General features: G+C 50.7%; 1 protein-coding gene across 5 annotated transcripts in view; it reads right to left on the bottom strand.

Moving 5' to 3' along the window:
- Window positions 1-22,498, bottom strand: part of TTC28 (tetratricopeptide repeat domain 28) — a 439,996-nt gene that overhangs the window by 25,155 nt on the left and 392,343 nt on the right. For all 5 annotated transcript variants that reach the window (XM_042852359.2, XM_042852360.2, XM_042852361.2 and 2 more), the window contains 2 exons: window positions 13,410-13,554; window positions 529-708 (listed from right to left, as the gene is read on the bottom strand). In XM_042852359.2, coding sequence (XP_042708293.2) covers window positions 529-708; window positions 13,410-13,554 — 325 coding nt within the window. The remainder of the gene's footprint in view (window positions 1-528; window positions 709-13,409; window positions 13,555-22,498) is intronic.

The following is a 22,498-nucleotide window of genomic DNA, read 5'->3' on the forward strand; positions in this document are numbered from 1 at the left end:
CTCAGGATTTGCTTAAAGTATCAGCTTTGACCTGTGCCCTCAATGTCATGAGAAATCAGTGGCCAACGCCACAGGGGAACAGGCAGGCAGGCAAACATATGAGCAGATTGCTAGGATGTGATTAATTCACCAGGGAAACTCAGTTTAAGGTCACTCAGTCTGCATGGGAGCTCAACCCACACAGAACCTGCAGTCTAGCTAAGAAAGAAATCCCAACCACTGCCTCGCCATGATTTGTGATCTCCTTGGGGTAGGACCGCGCCTGACTCTGCTCTGGAAAGCATCGAAGTACGCTGTGGATGCTCAGCTCATTCAGCACCAGTGCCCTGGAAGTTGGTCGGTTTGAGATTTCCATTTTTGTAGCCGATGGCGCTGGAAGAGACAATAATCCCTGCAGCTCAGTCTGGGGCCCTTGCAGGGTGAGCCTGTACGGCATGGAGCACTTCAGCTCTCACATGGCATGGATGGGGCCCTGCATGTCTCATACCTCACAGCAGGAGCACTGGGAGCATGGGGCTGGAGTGGTACCTTGGAGTTGGGGTTCAGTGACTGGATAGATGGTACTGCGACGAGGCTGAAGCGCTCGTAGAGGTACTCATTCGAGGAACTTCCTTTCAGGAGAGCGAAGGGGATAAGGTACAGTTCTCCCTCTAGAACTAGTATCAGCTGGCGATGGCGGCCGACTGGACCACTGGAATGCATCAGACCCTGAAGAGGAAAGACACACAGGTAGCTCAGTCTCCTTGTCTATACAGCCAAAGAAACACTCCATGCTCAGGCCCTGCTGTAAGTGTCAGGCTTTCTAGCTCCCAGAACCAGCAAACCTGAAACATCTGTTTTAAAACTGCTATTTAGCAGAGCACATTGGACCTCGGACGCAACATCTATCACCCTGGCATGTTTGCACTGATTAACAATTCATTCCTGAACAGAAGATCTCTAGCCAGATGCACTGGACTGGGTTCTACATCTTTGCTGCAAAGATCTCAGTAGGCACAAGCAGCTTAGTGTCAGTGAAAGTTAGTGAATCTCCAGCCTTGTCGTATTATAACTACCATTCCCACTTAAATTCAAACCTTCCTATCCACCGAAGGATGCAAAGGCTCACACTTGGTCTCTGCCTCATCACTAGTCTCCTAAGCCACTTCTGAAACTATTTGCTGGCTCACTAATCCGGACTTGGTCCAGAAGTTGGTCCAATAAAAAATATTACCTCTCCTACCTCGTCTCGTTAATATCTTGGGGCCAATACGGCTAGAACAACATTGCATAATCTGGATTTGGTTCTTTGAAAGTTGCTAATCCCCTCTCTTGCTATGCATAAAATGACTAGCCGCCCCTCCCACCTCCACATACATTGGCCCCATGTGATGCTGTATGTAAGGATGTGACCATTTATATTGCCACTGTTAGACAATTGCAACAAATCTTGTACAAAGTATACCATTTTAAGATGTCAATGGAAAAATTATGATTTGCTGAGTATGATGATCGTGTTTGTATGCATGTATCATCTTTGTATCTAAAGTTATGAATATTGACTATGTACCAGTATTTCAAATGTGTTTGCTCCTGGGGTAACACCCACAAGGTAATTGACATCCAGTCTAGCCAGCACATTCTGAACGGCCCATTCAAATTGATGGCCCATTCCAGAACATAGTGGGCCATAGAGCTTGTCCCAGCCTGGTGAGCCTTCCTGTGGACACTTTAGCCAAAATACGGGTAATGGCTGCTTCTATGAGTCATCAAAGCACGCAAGGCCATGTGACTTGCTCATGTGACCCTGGACTCCATCTTGTGCCTATAATTTTCCACAAACTAAGACTAAGAGCAGTCCCTCCACATGGGAAAAGGTAAAAAAAAGTGTCCATTTTGCCTCTTTCCTGCTCTGATCTCTGGACTTGCACTAAAAGTAGCATATTGATTATGAACTGAGGACCTTCCAATCTTTTGGAAGTTACCAGAGACTTTACAAGCCAGTGTTCTGTAACATCACTGCTTCAAACCTGACACAAACCTGCAATGATTGTATGTATTTGATTTCCTTAACCATTTTAACTCTCTCCGTATTCTTTTCTCTTATAAATAAACCTTTAGATATTAGATACTAAAGGATTGGCAACAGTGTGATTATTGGGTAAGACCTAAGTTATATATTGACCTGGATATGCGGTTGATCTTTTGAGATAAGAAGAAACCTTTGTTTGATTAAAGTGGTTTTCAATGGCCACTCATCATTAAGCCTAGTGCCTGGGTGGGGATGCCTATGGACACTTCAGTTTGGACTTCTTTTTAACCAGTGTGGTGATACAGAAGTTTACTTTAGTTTCTGGGCTGGTATATCTAGTAATAGAATAACCACCAGTTTGGGGTGATTCTCCCCTATTTCTCATCAGTTTGTCCTGAATTTGGCATCTTCGGCTGTGACCCACTGAGGCATGGTGACACCCTCCACACAGAAAGAATATGTTCTTTTGTGCTGCACCACTGGAGCTTGTGAAGCACTTTGGATGAGTGAGTGGGGGCTGGGAGAGCGTAGGAGGGATTGAGGTGCACAGGGGAGAGTGGCATTGAGACAGCTGGTCAAAAAATGGAAAGGTTTTGCATAAACATGTTCCGGAAAGAATTCTTTTGCTGTCAAAGTTTGAAATTTTGATGAACATTTCAGTTCACTAGAGAGCAGCAGGTGGGCATCACCAATATTTTACAGCTGCTCATTAGTATTTCAGCTCAGTAAAACTTCTGCTTGCAGCAACTGGAGAGGGCACTGCATGTAATGGGAATTCTCTGTTTCTCATTCCCCTGGCTGCCCAGAGGCTGTGGCGCTCGTCCTTGTTCGTTTCCTGCACATCCTCTCTGTTGCATTCTGTATGTTCCCTTAGCCTCAGTCCTCACATTTGTGACCTGTGTGCTGCAGGTTTCATCATTTACATTATTCCTCAGCCAAACGGCGACTGACACTGCCCCATGCAAGAGCCACAATGGTCTGCATTTTTAAATAGCTTTATTTTGAGAACCTTCCCATAAGAATTGTAAAATCCATCACCCCCATAAGTGGGGGTGGATGGGTAAAATAAATCCCAGGCCTCACTTCCACATGACTGTTGTCAAGATACTCAACGCTCCTCATTCTGATAGCACAAAGAAATGACACTATCAAATGCACCAGCAGTGGGACTCCCACCCAGAGATTCTGCAATTGCATGCTTAGCAGATGTTGAAACAGTAGGAACAGAAAGTTACAAACCCAAGCACTACTAAAAATGTCAGACAGGCACTTTGCCCTTCTCCACAAAACTGGGCAAAGCTTTTCAATACTGGCTTAGAATCCAGCCCTGAAAAAATTAGTGAGGGCAGGCGCCACCTCAGTTACTGTTTCCAATGAACCCAGGTCCTCAGGGTGCCAAGAACCTGGACAAGGCGTTCAGTTATACGTGGCCGTTAATTCATTAGCTCTACTCATCTGCACTAGGATGTTAGGAAGACAACTTTCTCTCCCCCACAGAGTATGGACTCAGCACATTTATCTGCTTGCTGTTAGTATCTCCTCTAATCTCCAGAAGGTTTAAATGGAAAGAGACAGACAGGTTGTCCTCAAACATAAGAACATAAGAATGGCCCTATTGGATCAGACCAAAGGTCCATCTAGCCCAGTATCCTGTCTTCCGATAGTGGCCAGTGCCAGGTGCCCCGGAGGGAATGAACAGAACAGATAATCATCAAGTGATCCATCCTCTCTTGCTCATTCTCAGCTTCTGGCAAACAGAGGCTAGGGACACCAAAACAGACCAAGACACAAAGGGCACATACAGTAGCTGCTGCCTCTGGTCCTATTTAAGGATGTAAAAGTGAATTCCATTTTAATCATGTTTTATTGAACAAGACCAGAAACAGCACCCCAAAGTGAGCAGCTCTGTAGATCACATACAGCTTGGAACAAGAAGCACTGAAACAGCATCTACACCACACAAACCAAAAGCAGCAAAACTGATCTCAACCACAAAACGGACAACAAATTGCTGAGCAAACAGATGCCTTAATGTTAGAGCAGCAGGTTTAGTATGGGCCTTTAAATCAACATTTTATTTAAACTTGAGGCCTTTAGCACATGCCCAGATGGGACTTTAGCTTCAACTTGACCTGATTTTGGAATTAACCAGTTCAACACGTGTTGCTGTATTTCCCTTGAGACCTCCTGTTCTTCCCCAGGCGTGAGCCAGGTGTTCAGGATTCATGGCAGGATGGAGACCAGGGCTCAGGACTATAATTGCTTTTGAGTGACAGCGTTTGAGCTGCCATCAGACAGAGCGAACATCTGTTTTGACAGGAAAAAGACAGCTACTCATGCTGCTCAGCAAATGAAGATAAAACTGCCCCCACTCCATTCCGAGTGGAATTCTGAATGACGCTCCAAGCTCTCCAAACATTTACCTCTTCCTAATGAAAATCCTGGCTCCCGGACAAGCAGCCCTGGACATGGCTTTCTCAAACATTTTGACTGGATTTGTATAGGTAATAACCTAGAGAACCTCTCTGGCTCCAGACAGATATATTGTTCTTGGGACGAACAACACTCACATTCTGCCTCGCTCTCAAATTATTGACTGACTTTGCCCCTTTTTAGATTCCTTGATTTAGAGCCAATTTCATTCTCCCATTCCCACTGAACTGGAGGCTGCAGGATCTCCTTTCTGGAAGTGTCTCTTTCCCCTTTCTGAACAGTTCATGGCCTGACTTGTCAAATGAAAAAACAAACCTCTTTGAATAAAAAGGGGTTAGAAAGCAATCTGCAATGACTGGGCCTGCATGTGCTGAGTAACCAGGAGGGAAAGGACTGGATGTGCGTACATTAGGAGAGATGGACTTGGTGCATTTTATTGCTTGTGCCAAGTTCTCCACAAACAGCTCGGATGATACACCTCTGTCCTGACCCACAGCTCCCGCATCCCAGGCCTGGGCCTCTTCTGAGCAGAGATTTCTAGTCATGGCATGCAACAATTTTTAATGTTGATAGCTGTACTTCAGATTGAGACCCACTGATCTCACTTCACTGATGACTTGAAGAGTAACAGGAATCTCCCGTGGGATTCTCTAAGCTTAGCTCACGCCCACAGCAAAAACAGAGCAACATTAATAAGGGTCTTAAATTCCCTCTGGTCACCACCCACTGATGGAGGCAAGGCAATACCTAAGGAAGGGTAAGACACAAAGGAGGCAGGCTAGACACACAGGTAGGCGGTTAGAGAGAGAGCGAGAGCAAGAAACTTTCCCATGTGAAATGGGAATAAAACGGCAGAAGGAAAAGAGAGATTTTCTTTTAAGAGGAGTTAAAAATAGTCACTGACCTCGTGCTGTTTTCCTGCCCTCCTTGCAGCTCTCTAGCTCACCCCGCTCCACCGATTGGAGACAAAGATACAGGGTCAGTCACTCTGACATCCAGCAGCCTCAGGAGTCTTCCTGAGAAAAATGTCCTCTCCATTCTGACATATTGTTTACAAGCACCAACGGCTCCTTGAGGGAGGCCTCCCCTGCACACTGCCTGTGGTGAACCAGCCTGCGTGCTCTGCAGCTAAATTTACCAGCCTCTGCTCAATCTTGCCTCTCTCTGCAGAGACCAAGTTGACAAGCAGTAGCTTCCCACCAGGGGGTTGTTGTTTTCCAGAAATGTTTTTTTTTTATATATTCCGTTTGACTTACTGCTCCGGGAGCTTTAGCTGCAGGCAACATAATGAGACTATCTAAGCCATAGTGACATGTGCCTAGCAGAATTTTCCATTTGTATGGAAAACCCCCAGGGTTTAATATTTTTTCATGATAGCTGCATGTGTGTTAGGGAAACAGAAATAAAATTATGAGGCTCATTTGCATTTCACATACCTCCAAGAGCTATTTTCAGGGGCGAGTTTAAACAAAAAGAAGCTGTTCCATGAAAGCAATGGAGGCAAAGGTTTGAACGGCAAAGCCTGGGATCCCGTGCTCTGCATCAGGCCAAGCTCACGAGCACCACTGGCAGCCATGGGGGTCCCGGTCCCAGCTTATGAGGGTGGCTGTAAAGGCCACGTAATTGTTTGCCTTGGCAACTGATGAATTGCTGGGAGTATGACTGAGACATTGGGCACCAGCAGTGGGGTCAGCCGCTAAAATGCTGACAAGCTGCTGGTCTGGGTGGTCCCTCTGCTTAGCGGTCACTGCGCTATGGACACCGGTGTGGCGCTGCCAGTAACAGGATTGGATAGCAGAGACGGAGCTGCCATTTGCTGAGGTGATGCATATATGGTCTGCCACCTCTGTCCATGCCCCATAGGATTAGTTACGTAATGCTGGGCAGCAGGCTCTCCAAGGCTTTATCTGCAGCCCCTAACCCCGGGGACAGCAGCCACAGGATACCCCGAGTCAGTCCCATAAAATTACAACACTGGGCCCAGCCATGATGCTCCTCAGGCTGTAGGGAGATAGCAGGTGCCAAGAACACTGGAGATCCTGTTAGAGATCCACTCCCAGCCTAGTTCCAGTCCTTTGGACAAAAGCCGGAGTTCCGCTCCCAGATTTAGCTTATTCCAGGACCTCGCAGAAGCCAGCACAGAAAGCCTACCCAGCAAATGGCTCCTCTCAGAGCTCTCTGAAGGTTCGGAGCCTCGCACTAGAATCATCACCAGTAACGTTACTCCCCTCCATGAAAGCAGGTTCCGCCTTCCAAATTGTAACCCATAGGGCTAGCTTGCCTTCATTATTCACTGCCTTGCCTTCATCATATTCTGTTTGCATTATATTCAGCGGTAATGCAAGGAATCTATAGGTCTGTACCTGAGAGACATTATCTCCAGCAGTTAGCATAAGGCTTGGGGCCCATGAATTTTGGCACAGATAAATGATCTAATGGTCACCCCTGAGTTTTGGGGAACTGAAAATAAAGTGTGCAAGGGGGATTTTGACCATAGTGACACCTGCCAACCACAGAAACATGAGTAAACATCCGGAGATGACTAACCACAGGAGCATTAGACATGGTGACATCAGCATAACTTATTATAACAGTTGCATCCCAGCCTACGGGCAGTAGGAAAAAGACGTAGCCCCTGGGAGGTGCCAGAATGATGGCGCTGATGATGAGAGGGAAGGTGATGGTGATGCGGAAGTTGATGGCTGACATTTCAGGTTGTTCTACAGGAGATGGTGTGAGTATATGATGTTCAGATGGACATTCTGTAGTATCTCTATCTACCTTACTGAGTTGGGGTGTTTGTGACTGAGATAAATGTATTAATAAGCTATTTGCAAATGCAGAAGAGCTCCTGGAGAGAGTGTTGCTGCTGCTGTGCACATAGTGATTTGAATAATACTGGGCCTGATCTTGGGACAAATACCTGCCACCTTCAAAGTGATCACTTGGAATTCTTAAGTAATCAATGTAATTAGTATATAATCTATAGATCAGGCTACAGAATCCTGGCCATGTTCTCTAGGATTTACATGCATTGTTACGGGGGTACGGATAAGCTTAAAGTGGCAGGCACTGGGTCCAGGCTCATGGCAGTTACACCTCCAGCTATGAAACACTTTGTACAGGCAGGACCAATGTGCCAAAAAAGCCACTCTCTCTAAAATAACCCTGTATCCCAGACACTCCCTAGGGGTGGCTGGGAATTGTTTCTCTTCTCAGACGGCCAGCATTGTGCTCCAGCACAATCACGTGTCTGTTCTCCCTGCTGTCCCAGCTTTAGAAAAGAGCATTAATGTCTGAAAAATTATCCTCATCTTGTTTGCTTAGAGACTCAAGAAGGGAGAGTTGGACCCTGTATTTGCCCTGTTGAGTTATTGCTTTGTGACACTGGAACCTGCTTGAGGATCTCAGACACCAGGTGGTCTGAAGTTCTGGGTATGATATAACACTTTGCACTTGGTAAAGCCTGCTATCAATTAATTACTAACTAGCTGTATAAAGAATAAAATCTACAGTTCAGACATTCCCTCCCTCTCTGTCGTGCTGCCATGCAACCGGATCCACACCTCCCTGAGGAACGTGGAATAACTGGAGTCACAGGAAAAGTAAACGACTTTGATAATCAAATACAACTTGATACAGGGACTTCCTGTGGACCACGGATGCCAGTGGACAGCGCATTTTAAGGTGCCTGAATTGCAAAGGATCAGCAGCTGACCACAATGAACTGATAGCCAGGTCTCTAGATGTCAAACAGCTCACTGGGAGTTAGTAGCTAGAGTGAGAAATCTCTGGTGACACCTAAACCCAAACCATTGACATCTTCCCACAAGCCCTGATGGTGGCAGTGCTGGCTGCTTGGGCAGCTCCCCAGAAATGCTGTTTGGGTCTTGGGAAATCTCAGAGAATTCTTACCATTACTGTGCATCAGAGAGACAGCTTGCCAGAAATCACCTCCCACCCCTGCCTAATCACTCCTGAGTCTGCACTCACCTCACCACAAGTATCTCAACCAGGGGCAAACCAGAAGCTTGGAGGCAGCTCCAAGCATCTGAGCAGCACCTAGATACCACAGCAACTGAAAAGTGTTAGAGAGGCACAGGTGGGTGTTGCCAGGGCTGTCACGCTCTAGCTGAACAGACTGCCGCAGAGCCAGAGAACCCACTCCAGAGTTGATGCTCAGGTCGGGTTGCAGTGACTCCAGCAAGCTGGAACCTCAGCAGGCCACACTGCTGCTCCTAGAATCATAGAATCATAGAATATCAGAGTTGGAAGGGACCTCAAGAGGTCATCTAGTCCAACCCCCTGCTCAAAGCAGGACCAATTCCCAGCTAAATCATCCCAGCCAGGGCTTTGTCAAGCCGGGCCTTAAAAACCTCAAAGGAAGGAGACTCCACCACCTCCCTAGGTAACGCTTTCCAGTGCTTCACCACCCTCCTAGTGAAATAGTTTTTCCTGATATCCAACCTGGACCTCCCCCACTGCAACTTGAGACCATTGCTCCTTGTTCTGTCATCTGCCACCACTGAGAACAGCCGAGCTCCATCCTCTTTGGAACCCCCCTTCAGGTAGTTGAAGGCTGCTATCAAATCCCCCCTCATTCTTCTCTTCTGGAGACTCCTTGTAGCCTATTGTCTGTCATCAGCATTGCAGGTGCAAATGGCTCTCCAGCTCCTGTGAGGCTCAGACTGGAGCTGATGTGATGTTTCCTGATGGCTGATATACGCGACTATACTATGCACTTCTTAAAGATCAGTCCAAGTGTGGCTGCCTTCCTGACAGCAAAGGACAGCATGTTTCAAGGAAGCCGCCAAGGCAGCGCTTTCCCCTTAAGCAAAAATTAAATCAAATAGCGGCGTAACACCTAAGGTAAAATATTATTCCATTCCGCTTTTCAGATTCTCTGACCCAGGCCCTTAACAACATCACAGCTGCTAAACAAAGACAGTTGTTCAAATAATTATGAGCACTGCATAAAGGGGCTAATCTCTTTAGTCTTGAAGTGTCTGTGATTTATAATCTCAGACTTTTATTTTCAATATTTTTATTGAAAGGCTGAAAACACAATTTTGTATTCTGTCTAGGAAACCTGCAGCTGGCTTCCCAGGTCGGCTCACTTTGACAGTGCAGCACTGCCCCCTAGTGGACAGAATCACGTAGCAGCTGCACAGGGAAATCCGGGTACCAGCTAGCAAAGCTATCTCTCTGGCTTTCATATAAGGTGGGAGAACTAAGACCTGTAGGAAAAAGAAAAATGGGGAAAGGGGATTCTGACATTCACAGGCTCCCTGCATCTCTTAGGGAATAGGTGTCACTACTCTGAGTAACAAAAATACACCAATTAAATCCCTCCTGCAAGAGAAGTCAGGAATGTAGGTGAGATGACAGTGCCCCTCACTAACTCTTCCAGCAGTGAACCCCCAAAGCTTGTGCAGTCTGTCTCTCGCAGCTACTGCCCCCATCGTGTACTATGCAGAATCACTGCAGACTTTCCTGATGCCTCAGCACAATTCCAGCTGGCAGATAAACCCAGACCTCTCCTCTCTGATAAGACATTGTTGTGAAATTGTTCTCAGCTCTTCAGGTCACTGTGATTCTGTCACATCTAAACACCCCACAGCAAACATCTCAGCAGGCACCTGAAGTCACTCCCTGTCTACAGCGGTGGTGTGTACATGATAAGTGCAGTCCTCTTCTTGAGCGATTTCTCTCCTATGCGCAGAAGCCCTGCCTTGTCCACACTCCGCATTCCCAGCAGGTGCTGCTCCCAAGCACCCCAGATTGGTTGGGCCCTTTAACAGCATGTGGCTGTAGCAATGAGACCATGTGGTGTGATTCTACTTGTCAGCTGTCTCCTGTTCTCCCCCCTGCTCACCAGCAGCTCTCCCTGCATTGTACACTCAAGATCAGCCTGACAAGAGTGCCCAGAAACCTCACAACCATGTGCCCCAAACCACCAGAGTGACAGCAATATCCTGTCTGAGCTCCGGCACAGCCAGCAACCCAACCTGTGCCCAGCAGGGAGCATGTCTCCTCACGGCCTGGGCCCAGGGCCCTGGCTAGCACTTTCCTACTGACTATGCCAGGCTCTTGTTGTAACACAGCATTGCGGGATGGGTGGGGAACGGAGAGGAGGATGAGGCTTTCGGGTCTCAGACTCACACCATTCGATACACAGAACCTGGGGTGAAAACACCCTTCACATGGCAGTGCACTGGAGAATGCAGGCTCTGGCAGTCACTGACTCCGTGTGCACGTTGTTTAACAGCAGTAAAAGGAAAGGAGAACTACCCCGTGGTGATATAACTTACATGGCTTTGCAATAGGTGTGGAGTGCAAATCAGGACAAGCTAGTATGGCCTCAGTAAGCCTCTAGTTAGAATGCTGTCTGCAGCTCTGGTCACCTCTTTCTCGGAAGTACAGAGCTGAGGTTGAGACGGCAGGGCAGGGGACAGCCAGGTTTGGGCTGGGGTGAGGAGAAAGGAATCAGCTTTGGTCTCTCTCAGCCTTGAGGAAGGGAATTCTAGGGGATCTAATGAGGGTGCAGGAGGAGCATCAGAAAGGAGAGTTGCAGAAAGGCTGGGGAGCAACCTTAGAGTCAGTCCTGGAAAGTACAAGGTCAGTGGCCTGACAAGCAGGAGTTAACAGCAGCGACTGGCTAGGAGTCAGCAATTCCATGGTGGCGTACTCCAGGGCTCTACAAACAGTAGCTATCCACCTGCACGGCCCAGGAGAGGGGTAAGGCAACATTCTCACTATGCAGATTGTCATTTATGTTTGAGGCAGCACCTAGACCTACCCATCCAGATGGGTGTGATACAAACACAGAGTAAAGCATGAGCCCTGCCCCACAGAGCTTAGGCCAAATATACAACAAGCAGGCGAGGGGAGAGCAAAGATCCCGCACACATGCAAAGAGGTCAGGGAGTGACTAGCAAAAGGCTTCTTTATTTCAACCTTCTTTTACCCTTGGCCTGCTTGCTACATGTTCCGCATTTCACCTCGGGTGTCGATTCTTGTCTATCACTAACTCGAGCCTCTTCACAGTTTGAATAGGGATGGAAACCAGGAGCCCAGAGAGGGGACGTGATTTGCCCCGGTCACTCAGCAAGTGGCTGGTAGAACTGGGATTAGAATCCCAGCCCCCGGACTCCTCACCCGGAGCTCAGGCACTAGCCCAAGTGGTGTCAGATCTGGTTAGTCTGGTAGAATTCCCTTCCATACCAATGATGTGACATCTCATTACTTCCGCTCCATGCGATGCGCTCCTGCGTATGATCACCGTGGCACTACGCTTCATGTGGCACCTTTCCGATTCTCTGCATGTGATTATCTGATATCTGGAACACCCCATCACACATCCAGCATGCAGCCAACCCCTCTGCATGAGACAGTCCACACATCCCATACCTGCTGCATGGCACCCTGCCACAGAGCACCCGGGCTCTGAAAAGATGCAGCAGAAGTTCACAGGCTCAGAGATGGGCAGCAAAAACATGAAGAGCCCTGGAGAGGCTCTCTGGTAAAAACACAATATGGGGGAAAGCTGAGGAATCTAAGGCCTAGTCTTCACTTACCGGCGGGTCCGGCGGCACGCCATCGATGTTCTGGGATCGATTTATCGCGTCTGGTTAAGACGCAATAAATCGATCCCGGAAGTGCTCACAGTCGGCGCCGGTACTCCAGCTCGCCGAGAGGAGTACGCGGCGTCGACGGGGGGAGACTTCCGGCCGCGTCTGGACCGCGGTAAGTCCGGACTAAGGTACTTCGAATTCAGCTACGTTATTAACGTAGCTGAATTTGCGTACCTTAGTCCGAAGTCCGGACTAAGTGGGGACCAGCCCTAAGAAGATAGTAATAGTCAGCCCCCCCCCCCCCCCGCAGAGACAAGCTGCCTGGGAGTGCTCCACACAGGACGTTCAGTCAGTCAGCGGATGTCACGCTTACCAGCATCCTTAGAAAGGGGCCTGGGGACCCTCCTGGCAAGCAGGCCTGAGCTCTTGATGCTACCCTCTGAGGGAGCCAGGACTGAATTCAACCTGCAGCTACTCCATTCTGCAGATCATCCTGTAGCCAGACTGCCCCCTTTTCCAGATCCCATCTCCTCGCCCAGCCCCTCTTCTGGTGGGTCAAGAAAAATGTTTCACTCTGCACCCATGGACCAAGACCCACCAGAACAGACCAAGATGAGTCAAACATGTGGGAATCCTACATGGAAACCCACAGGCACAACCCCCACCCTCAGCATTTCAGACAGCGCCCCAGCCTGGGGTAAGTGAATGCATTAATGCAGCGGCACTCGCAGCCCCAGGCAGTGGAAAGCACAGAGAAGAGGATGGGCAGAGGGCTCTTCTATCGCTGTATGCGGGAACAGATACGCCGGCAGGGTTTGGGTTCTGTCTGGGAACAAGTCACAGGAGGAGGTAACAGTGACTGGTCCTGGACTGAGAGCCTGGGACGCTGAGGCACTCTTTATCCTAAGAATGGATACAGCATAGGCATTACCAGGGCAAGCTTCCCCACCAATGTGGCACTCCCTGAGATCCCTGTCCTAGAGGGATCTCCTTGGGGGTGAGAAGAGAGTTCACTCTTTATGAAACAATCCACCCTTGGCCTCTCTGCTGAGGCTACCAAGTGGTGGTGCTGGACTTATGGACACGTCTCCCACTAGGAACTGGACTGAGATCCACCAAACTCATTTCACGTCGGGTCCACTGAACAGCCACCCATGGGAAGTACGTGCAGTCGCTATTCCTCTCCTGGATTCAACCCAGCAATGCTCCATATAACCAACTCCCTGAGCTAACCAGTCATCCAGGTGGCCCACGCTGGAACCAGGCACCCACCGGTGAAAGGTTCTGTGCTTTGTTCCCAAGCCATGAGTTATTTAGCCTCTTCCTTTCCAGGCCCCAGAAAGTTTTGGTAAGTTGGACTTTGCAACTTTTGCCTGTACCAAGGCACTTACCCCTTCCATGGGCCCTATCAACAGGTCGTAGAGCGCACGTAGCGGGGGTTTGGAGAAGGTGCTCTGCCTCCTAGGAAGAGAGGATGTTCCATCCTTAGCAGGGCACATGGTGCTGCTGAACAGACTGGTCATGCTCTGACAGCTCCTGCGGACAGAAGGAAAGCAAGAGGTTAACTGGAAAGGCAAGTGGATTGCCCTGGCATCACTCTAGCTTCCCCTAAGCCAGTCCCTCTGCCTGCCCAGGAAAGGCTGGTATTCCAGGAGCCGCTTTCCTCCCTGGTTTGATTCTCCCATTCGGTCGCACACCACACACAACAATGAGAGAAACCGCAGGGCGAACCAGCTGCAGACAACAGCTTACATTTCTATGGAGTTTCTCTACAGAATCAAATGTCCCAAAGTGCTCTTCAAAGCACTTAATTACATACTTGTGTGCAGCGATTGTGTGCAGGCGAACGTGAGACCCATTAAGACTCGCCTGCAGCCGCAGGAAGATTTACATTGGCGCTAGGCACCAATTAATCTGAGATGGCATCAAAAGGCAAACACGACAAAGGGAGCACTGGGCAGACACCTGTGCTTGCTGCCCTTAGTCGCAAGGCCCCATACAGATGAAAGCCTCCCTGAGGGGGCACAGCTCCCTCCCCTTGGGCTGGGAGCCAGCAGGCTGATGACTGGGAGCTACAGCCTCAGTTAGACACAGCTGCGTCCTTCAGCCGTGAGAGTGACCCTGAGAAAGCCCAACATCCCCCTAAGCCAAGTGGACAGCACTGGGCTCAGGGTAAGTCCTGTGCACCCATGGCCAAAAGCGTCACACTGCATTTCTCCATCGGGCCCAGTCAGAGCACTGGAATCTGACCTGAAACAGCCGCAGGATACGCACGGCCACACACACACACACACACACACTCACACACACACCCCCAAAGGGAATCAGGTGCTCTGGGACGCAGCCCTAGTGCCGGCAGGAGGGAGCAGACGCCGGACATGGGCATCCCGGGGATCAGTGACTGGCCCCTCTCACACCTGTTACCCAAGCACTTTTCAGGGGGGAGTTCAGTGCTCAGCCTCCCAGCCCCAGCCCTCAGACTCCAGCCTGCCTCACTGCAGCTTTCTCCTGAAGTGAGTGCAGGACAAAAACTCGGTGGACTCCTCAATCCATGGCCCTGCAGGTTCGTCTCCTGGCTGGTGTTCCATCTTTGCCACCTCATTTCGTTGCTGGGAGACACTCTGCTCCCTCGTTCCTACTCCCTGGGGGCAGCACAAACTGCTGCTTCTCCCAACCATCACCTGGACATTTAGAGCTGCTCCCTCTGCACTAGCCGGCACTGCGGTTCGTGACTGAGGTCCAGACATGAGCACTGCTAGTGCCACTGTACAATGCCCAAATACCAGCACCCAAAGCTGTGCCCCCACAATGCCCCTGTGCCACTGCACCAAACCCTTCTCTCCAGACCTGGCCCAAGAGGGGCTGCTGAGTTGGATTCCTGCCAGCCCCTTCTGCACGCAGCAAAGAGGTCAGTGGCCTCTAGCTCTGTTCTGAGTCAGCTTTCTCTGAGCATGCAGTGACCTCCAGCAGGCTGCAGCCTGACACGCTCCTCCGTGCCACTCAGACTTACAACCCAGGGCCATCCTCTGCTTCTCCCCAGCCTGCCGGGCTCTTTCCTGCACAACATGTACTAGTATTGAAAGTGAGACCCACCCCACTGTCCAACAGCTCCTGCAGTTATCCAGGCCCCAGCCATCTCCTGCCTGGACTCTCTTCCGGCCCCCCCAGAACTCAGCACATCACTCCCCCACTGAGCCCTCCACAGCCTTCCCTTTGTACCCTGAATCCAGTTCAAGATCCTTGTCTTTGTGACTCCTCCACCTCCACCTGGAGGGCATCTCTCGTCTCCCCTGGGCCTCTTCGCTCCAGCTGCACTGTTCCCGCAGTGCCTCCCCAGCTCCCATCGCTGTGGACAGAACAGCCTCCCAGACCAGTGTGCCAGGCCCCATCCACATCCCCGTCTTGGGTGAGGTTCCCTGCCCTCCGCTGCCCTCTCCTCCCCAGGATCAGCAGAAGGAAGGAAGTGGACTCCTGATGGCCAGTGGCTGGCCTGGGTGCAATCACTGGACTATGAGTCTTTAGGGGGATATGAGCTCTGCCTGGGCCTTTACAGCACCCAACAGAGAACAAGAGGGAGGTTTTGAACGATTGGGTTCTGGCCAGGCCCGCCAGAGTCTCAGGAAGGTGTTTAAGCCGAGTGTGTGGCTCTCCCTTCCAGGCAGAGCCCAGAGACACGTCTGCCTGAAGCTGGCCAGCAGCACCCACCTAGTCCTCCGTCACTGGGAGCCGAGCTGAGCACGAACCATCCCCTTGCTGGAGTCTGGAGTGACCCCACCCGGCACGGCGAGTTACAACCCCAGCGAGACGCTCATGTTCCCTCTCCTGCTGGCGTTCCCACGCTGCTCCGTGCTGAGACCCTGGGGACGGACTCAACCTCCTCCGCACACGGGGCATGGCCCCTCCGCCGAACACCCCCTCCCCCACGTGTTGCACGGGCACACGGCCCCTCCGCCAAACACCCCTCCTGCACTTTAGGGACACACAGTATTCCTGCCAAACAAGCCTCCCCCCACCATGCCTGCAGGACACAGGGCAGCTCTGTTGAATCCCAGTCCCCACAGCCGCCCCTTGGGCAGGCAGCACCTCTGCCCAACAAGCCCCATAAACACCCTGTACAGGCACCCGGCGACTCCATCAAACACACCCCGCATGCACCCCACGGCCATGTGGGACTTCCGTCCAAACCCACACTCCCTGGCCCCTGCCAGCCCCCTGTGCTACATGGGCAGAGAGCACAGCTTCACACTGTTACTGTCAGTACATGCTTTTCACAGTCATGAAACAATTGTTCTGAGGTGCTGTGCAGTCACCACTCAGCTCACCTCCACCCCTCTGATTGCTCTGGGACCCTGCCTCTCAGCCCTCTCACCCAGCCTGCCAGGCCTTTGGTGGTCTCTGGGCTTCGATAAGAAATCTGCATCAACTTATTAGGCTAAAAGTCAAACTATGCCACACACTTGGGCTGCAACGTCTTTATTCAAGTCCCTTGTGGAACAAAGAAGCTGAAGAGAGTTTGCCACCCTCTCTTCCCAGGGCTGCATGTTTCTATTCCTTGTGCGTCCCCATTTCTCTGTGCAGGTCACACCCACACCCACAGTGCTATCAACAGATGACAGAGACAAAAGCCAGAAGTGTGAAGTACTCAGAAACCCAGGAAATCAAAGCCAAATAAGTTCCTAATGGACAGGCCAATCAATCCAGTGAAATACATTAACAAAGCCTCCGTTATTAGCATAGATTTTTCTCAGTACATTATATACCCTGCCAAGGGTGAAACATGCATCCCTGCTGTGTCTTTACGCTTACACACTAGGCTAGTATGCTGGTGAAGCCACAGAATCAACACATAACACTCCTTCTGCCCCTGAGAAACACCCTCCCATCTCATTGACTCTGACTAACCAGAGGTGGATTACTGCACAGGCCCATGGGGCCGTGCCCAGGGGCCGCAGGAAAAATCTCCCCTGCTGTGGCCCCAGTGCTCTTGCTCCCCGCCGTGGCCCCAGCAGCAGCACAGAGCTCCTCCGGTCTTAGGGTCACAGTGGAGGGGGGGCAAGGAGTGGGCGTGGGGTGTGGCCGTGGGGGAAGGGGCAGAATGGGGCAGGGCTGTGGGTGGAATGGGGGCGAGGCTGCAGGCGGAAGGGGTGGGTTGGGGCCACAGTTCTGGCACTGGGGGCCCCCCAATTGCTCTGGCCCAGGACCCCAGGAGACCGTACTCCACTGCTGTGACTAACACCTCTCCCTCCCTAGCCCCCTGACTGCTGAGATCACAGCCCATGTCCTGGGGCGAGCTGCACTCCATTCCCGGAAGGAAGGAAGCTGCTCAGCATTAACTGCACTTTACATTCAGGGCCTGAAGGGGAGACGTTTCAAATGGCAATTAGGAGCCTAATTTAGCACCCTAAGGCTCTCTGAGCCATTGAAAATTCCCCCTACATTTTTACAAAGATGAGAGGTCTGCTTGTGCCTGGAACTGCGCATGTATGCTCAGGCATCAGGACTGTGCCTGCAAGACGCTTGACTGTGCGCACAATTCCCCATTTACATGTGCAATTGCAACCACATACACAAATACAGATGCAAAACTGTGCACAGAATTGGGTCCTCAACATTCCACAGAAAGATGATCTAATTCATCCTCGCAGCCCCTGAACGAGGGAGGGAGAGATTATTCCCATCTCTGAAAGGGCCTGAGCCATCTGATGGGAGCTAACAGGAGCTATGCATCTCAGCACATCTGATAATCTGACGGAAGTGAGTTGCGCAAGGCTGCACAATAAGTCTGTGGCAGAGCTAGGACTGGCCCCAGCCCCTGTGCTCGCCCCAGTGGACCAGGTTGCTCCCTGGCTCTATTGTGCTGGCTGAGAGAGCTGATCTCAGTTCATGGAGTTTAACTGTTCTCATGCTTTGCAAAGTGCAGATTTTAAAATCAGTTCAGGAAATCCAAGTGATATTTCCCCAGCTCCACCCAGGCCCCATCACTCCACTCCTTCACCTCCAAGCTCCACAGGACTGGGATGTCCAATTGCTTCTTTGGGGTGGACGGGTGTAGAGGGCTATTCACAGGAGTAATGTCCCGGCATTGCAGAAAGCAGCTATGTGCCAGCAGGTGGCACTATTATCCTCTCTCTCTCACCATTAAATAATTATAACAGACATTTATTACAGGCGGCTTGATTACTCTAATCGGCAAAGTCTCCATCCTGAAAGGGTTTTGCAGCCAGGCAGCCTTGGATTTATCAGCTTACCACTCAGATTTTTTTTATTAGTCCAAATCCAAAGCAGTAACATAAATTGTTCACTTTCCAAACCCTTGGAGTGGGAGAACAAATCCGCACAAGGGGAGGAAGGACAAAGCTCCTTTGTGCGTGACATGCGAGACCTGGCACCTGCCAACTTCCCCCTCTCTCGTGTGCACACACTTCCCATCCCAGCAGCTCTCGGTGTCAGTGAAAAGGCCTGGCCATGGGTCCCATTTACAGGGTCCTGGGGCCGGTTTCCTGCCCATGCGCTTGCTGCTGCCTACCAGCAGGTCTGAGCCGCAGTGTCCCTGGGCTGGCTGTGTGCAGTGTGTTCTCCTCTAATGCCTGGGACAATACCTCAACGCTGCCCAGACTCTGCAGTGTTGCTGAGCTCACCCTTTGCATGAGGGAGCCCCTGCCCAGAAAGGGGAGAGAACAGCGCAAACCAGGGTGTGGAGGTGACTGCATATCAGTGTCACTCTGCTCCCGCCCTCAAAGAGGCCCAAGAGCGACCCTGCAAGCTCCCTAGAGAAAAGGGGAGAGATCTCGTGCTGCACCTCCCACTGATCTGGTCTAAGGCAGGCCCAATAGGGACTGCAGTGTGACCCTGGGTGGGGGAGAGGGTCACACAGGGAACACCAGAGATAAGGCTGCCGATCCCACCTCCATGCTTCGGGGCCTGGCACCACTCAGACAGGACTCTGGGGGCAGCAGCTAAGCTGTAGAGCTGGGTGGGAACTGATGGGAGGGAAGCTGGGGATGGGCGACAGGGGATGGATCACTTGATGATTCCCTGTTCTGTTCATTCCCTCTAGGGCACCTGGCATTGCCACTGTTAGAAGACAGGATACTGGGCTAGATGGACCTTTGGTCTGACCCAGTACGGCTGTTCTTATGTTCAGTGTAATGTTCTGTCCTTGGAAAGGTTTCTCAGGTCCAGGATGGAACTTGGGAGCAGAAGATGTGGCTGACGTCTCAGCTAGCTTAGTGCCTGCTGCTGGGTATCCTCAGGTTTTACAGCTTCCTGTTAAAAGGCATATAGTCCCCCTCACTTCTGTACAACACCCTGTCCTTTGCTTCTGCATCTCACAGGCACATACGCAACCAGCAGGAGGCGCTAACATACCAATGCTGCCTGGGTAGACTAGCAATCATGCCCTGGGGAACTAGACGGTGGCTTTCATTCTTGCTCGCTATTTGATTCAGTTGATTTTAGTCTGAGAGCCTAAAATGAGAATGGACAGTGTTCCACAGTGTTCTCTGAAAGGCCAGACATCCCTTGTTCATTCTGGGCATCAGCAGAGTGGGAACACTGTCCATTCCCATTTTCTCTCCTTCCAGCCTAATTCTTTGTCACGTAGAACTTAACCTGACTCCTTGCTCAAACTGGGGTGTGAGGAGCAAGCTCTCCCCATTGTCCCAGGCTGTGTGTATCACGTGGCACCAGCTGCACAGTCCACAACACACAGTGCAGTAGTACTGAATACAGAAAAGCATCACTGGTCTGCAAAGCTCCCTCTGCCCTCCCCGCTGTGCACAACCCTTCGTTTAATTCTCTGTCAGGAGCTGACCTGAGAGAAGACGCCTAGCCTCGCCAGCACAGGGCAGTCAAACCCCAGCATTAGCTCACTTCGCTTCCAAGCCTGGGCCAGGAATCAAATGGCTGGGGCAAGATTATGGCGGTCACTAAAACTCCCCTGGATTTCCCTAATTTCCAGGAAAAGTGATTCACATAGCAGGTGGGGTCTCACACAGGCCACAGAAGGGTAGTTTGCTATTCTACTGGATCTCAATATATTTAATGAGATCAGCAAGGAGATACAGATCATTTCCAGTGCTCAAGGTGGAAACGCAGCCTCCTACTTCACGTCTCTCACTAGGAGGAAGTTAGGTCAGTGTCTGGAGTCATAGAATCATAGAATATCAGGGTTGGAAGGGACCTCAGGAGGTCATCTAGTCAAGCCGGGCCTTAAAAACCTCTAAGGAAGGAGATTCCACCACCTCCCTAGGGAACCCATTCCAGTGCTTCACCACCCTCCTAGTGAAATAGTGTTTCCTAATATCCAACCTAAACCTCCCCCACTGCAACTTGAGACCATTGCTCCTTGTTCGGTCATCTGCCACCACTGAGAACAGTCTAGATCCATCCATTCAGTGCATGGGATTCTTCTGTCCTAAGTGCAGGACTCTGCACTTGTCCTTGTTGAACCTCATCAGATTTCTTTTGGCCCAATCCTCCATTTGTCTAGGCCTCTGTATCCTATCCCTACCCTCCAGCGTATCTACCACTCCCCCCAGTTTAGTGTCATCTGCAAACTTGCTGAGGGTGCAGTCCACGCCATCCTCCAGATTATTAATGAAGATGTTGAACAAAACCAGCCTCTGGACTGACCCCTGGGGCACTCCGCTTGATACCAACTGCCAACTAGACATCGAGCCATTGGTCACTACCCATTGAGCCCGATGATCTAGCCAGCTTTCTATCCACCTTATAGTCCATTCATCCAGCCCATACTTCTTTAACTTGCTGGCAAGAATACTGTGGGAGACCATATCAAAAGCTTTGCTAAAGTCAAGGAGTATCATGTCCACTGCTTTCCCCTCATCCACAGAGCCAGTTATCTCGTCATAGAAGGCAGTCCCCATGCCTCTCCCAGCATCTGCAAACTGACTTATTGCATGTGCGACTCCCAGGAGACTCACTTCACACACCTGAAGATGCACTTGGCTTCCACATGACAGAAAAAACATTCAGGTACCAAATGACTGACTTGCAGTGAGCCCGGATATAGAATTGATGCGCATCGCTCTCCTGCAATCAGAGGGCATAGCTAGTGTGGAAAACAGGCAAGCCCCCCAGCAGTCCCCAGGGAACGCCTTCCTGATCCCCAACTGGTGCCCTAGTCATCATTGTTGGGGAAGTTTGAATGGGAGCAAATGGAAATTCTGAGAGGGGAAATGGACCGATGTTGGTGCCAGCATTTCAGCCCCAGGTTCACACTCGGGGGAGCCTCTGTCCTAGCTCACGTGCTCCAGCAGTCACATTAAACACTGCAAGCCGGCCTGACTCCTTTCCAGTTGCAAAGGTGTCGATGTACCCTGAACTCAGACTCAGTTTAATCAGCGCAGAGATGGGACTGGCTGAGACCTGAGCTAGTTCCAAAGACCCAGAAAATGAACAAAGATTAGGCGGCCGGTGCACCGTGCTATAATTTCCCCAGCTAATTAATGACATAGTTAAAATTAATGGGAAGCAAACATTTCCAGGAGAAACTACAGTCGGCAAACAAACAGAGAGCTCTTCACTCCATGCCTCAGGGACGAAGACACGATCTCTATCTGCAAATTCTCCGTTAGTCCAGAACAGGGCACATGGGAGGGGATGGGGACAAAGGGCAGGGTGAGGTTATCAGAGTGCCTGCCACTGCTCCTTGGGACAGAGCCACACCTTAACCTTACTTACAATTCCCTTCTTGCTCACTCCACGATCCTGAAAATCTCTGATCCCCTCCCAGAAACATGGTCCACAATGGCCCCCAAACCTAACTGCTCAGATGACAACAAAGCCCCGGCCAGCACTGTATTTCTGGGTGAGCGAGGCAGTCACACGCCCCACTCACTGCCCCTTCTCCTTACCTGGCTGTGCAGAGCTCTTGGGTTTCATGGGGATATGGGCATGTCACTGCCATAGCCCCTCGAGGACCTAGCAGGGCTTTCCCTCCTTTAACTTCTAGGATTTGAGTTTCTAGCAGCTATGCCAGACACCCCCCTAAGCCGGATCTAGGATGGAAAGCAAGCCTCACCTACAATGGCTGCCTGCTCACTGACAGGCCACCAAGCGCCCTCCTTTGTGCTCCACGCTGGGCTAGCACCTCGCTGGGCATCCCTTCCCCACACACTCGATGCTGTGCTGGCGTCTCCCCAAGCACTAGTTCCATTTCACAATTTCAGGACAAAGCACCCTAGCACCAAAGAAAACTCACTGAGCAGAACCAGCCATGGAAGCAGACTTATCCAGTCTGACCTTTGTCAAGGCGCAGTGCAAGATCCTCCTCTCAGAGCAAGCCTTTCCCAGTCTAACTAAATTAACAGGGGAGGGAAAGGAAGGGTAGAAAGACAAAAAGCCAATGTGTATCCCAGGGAGGGGAGAAGAACAGATTCCTCATGCGCACCAGGGACCTGCCATGCAGACCTAATGCACTGGGAAGCCCCAGGGACTGCAGTGACAGCTGCTTGGT

Source organism: Chrysemys picta, chromosome 15 (assembly GCF_011386835.1).
Source record: "Chrysemys picta bellii isolate R12L10 chromosome 15, ASM1138683v2, whole genome shotgun sequence".
NCBI classification, from domain to species: Eukaryota; Metazoa; Chordata; order Testudines; family Emydidae; genus Chrysemys; species Chrysemys picta.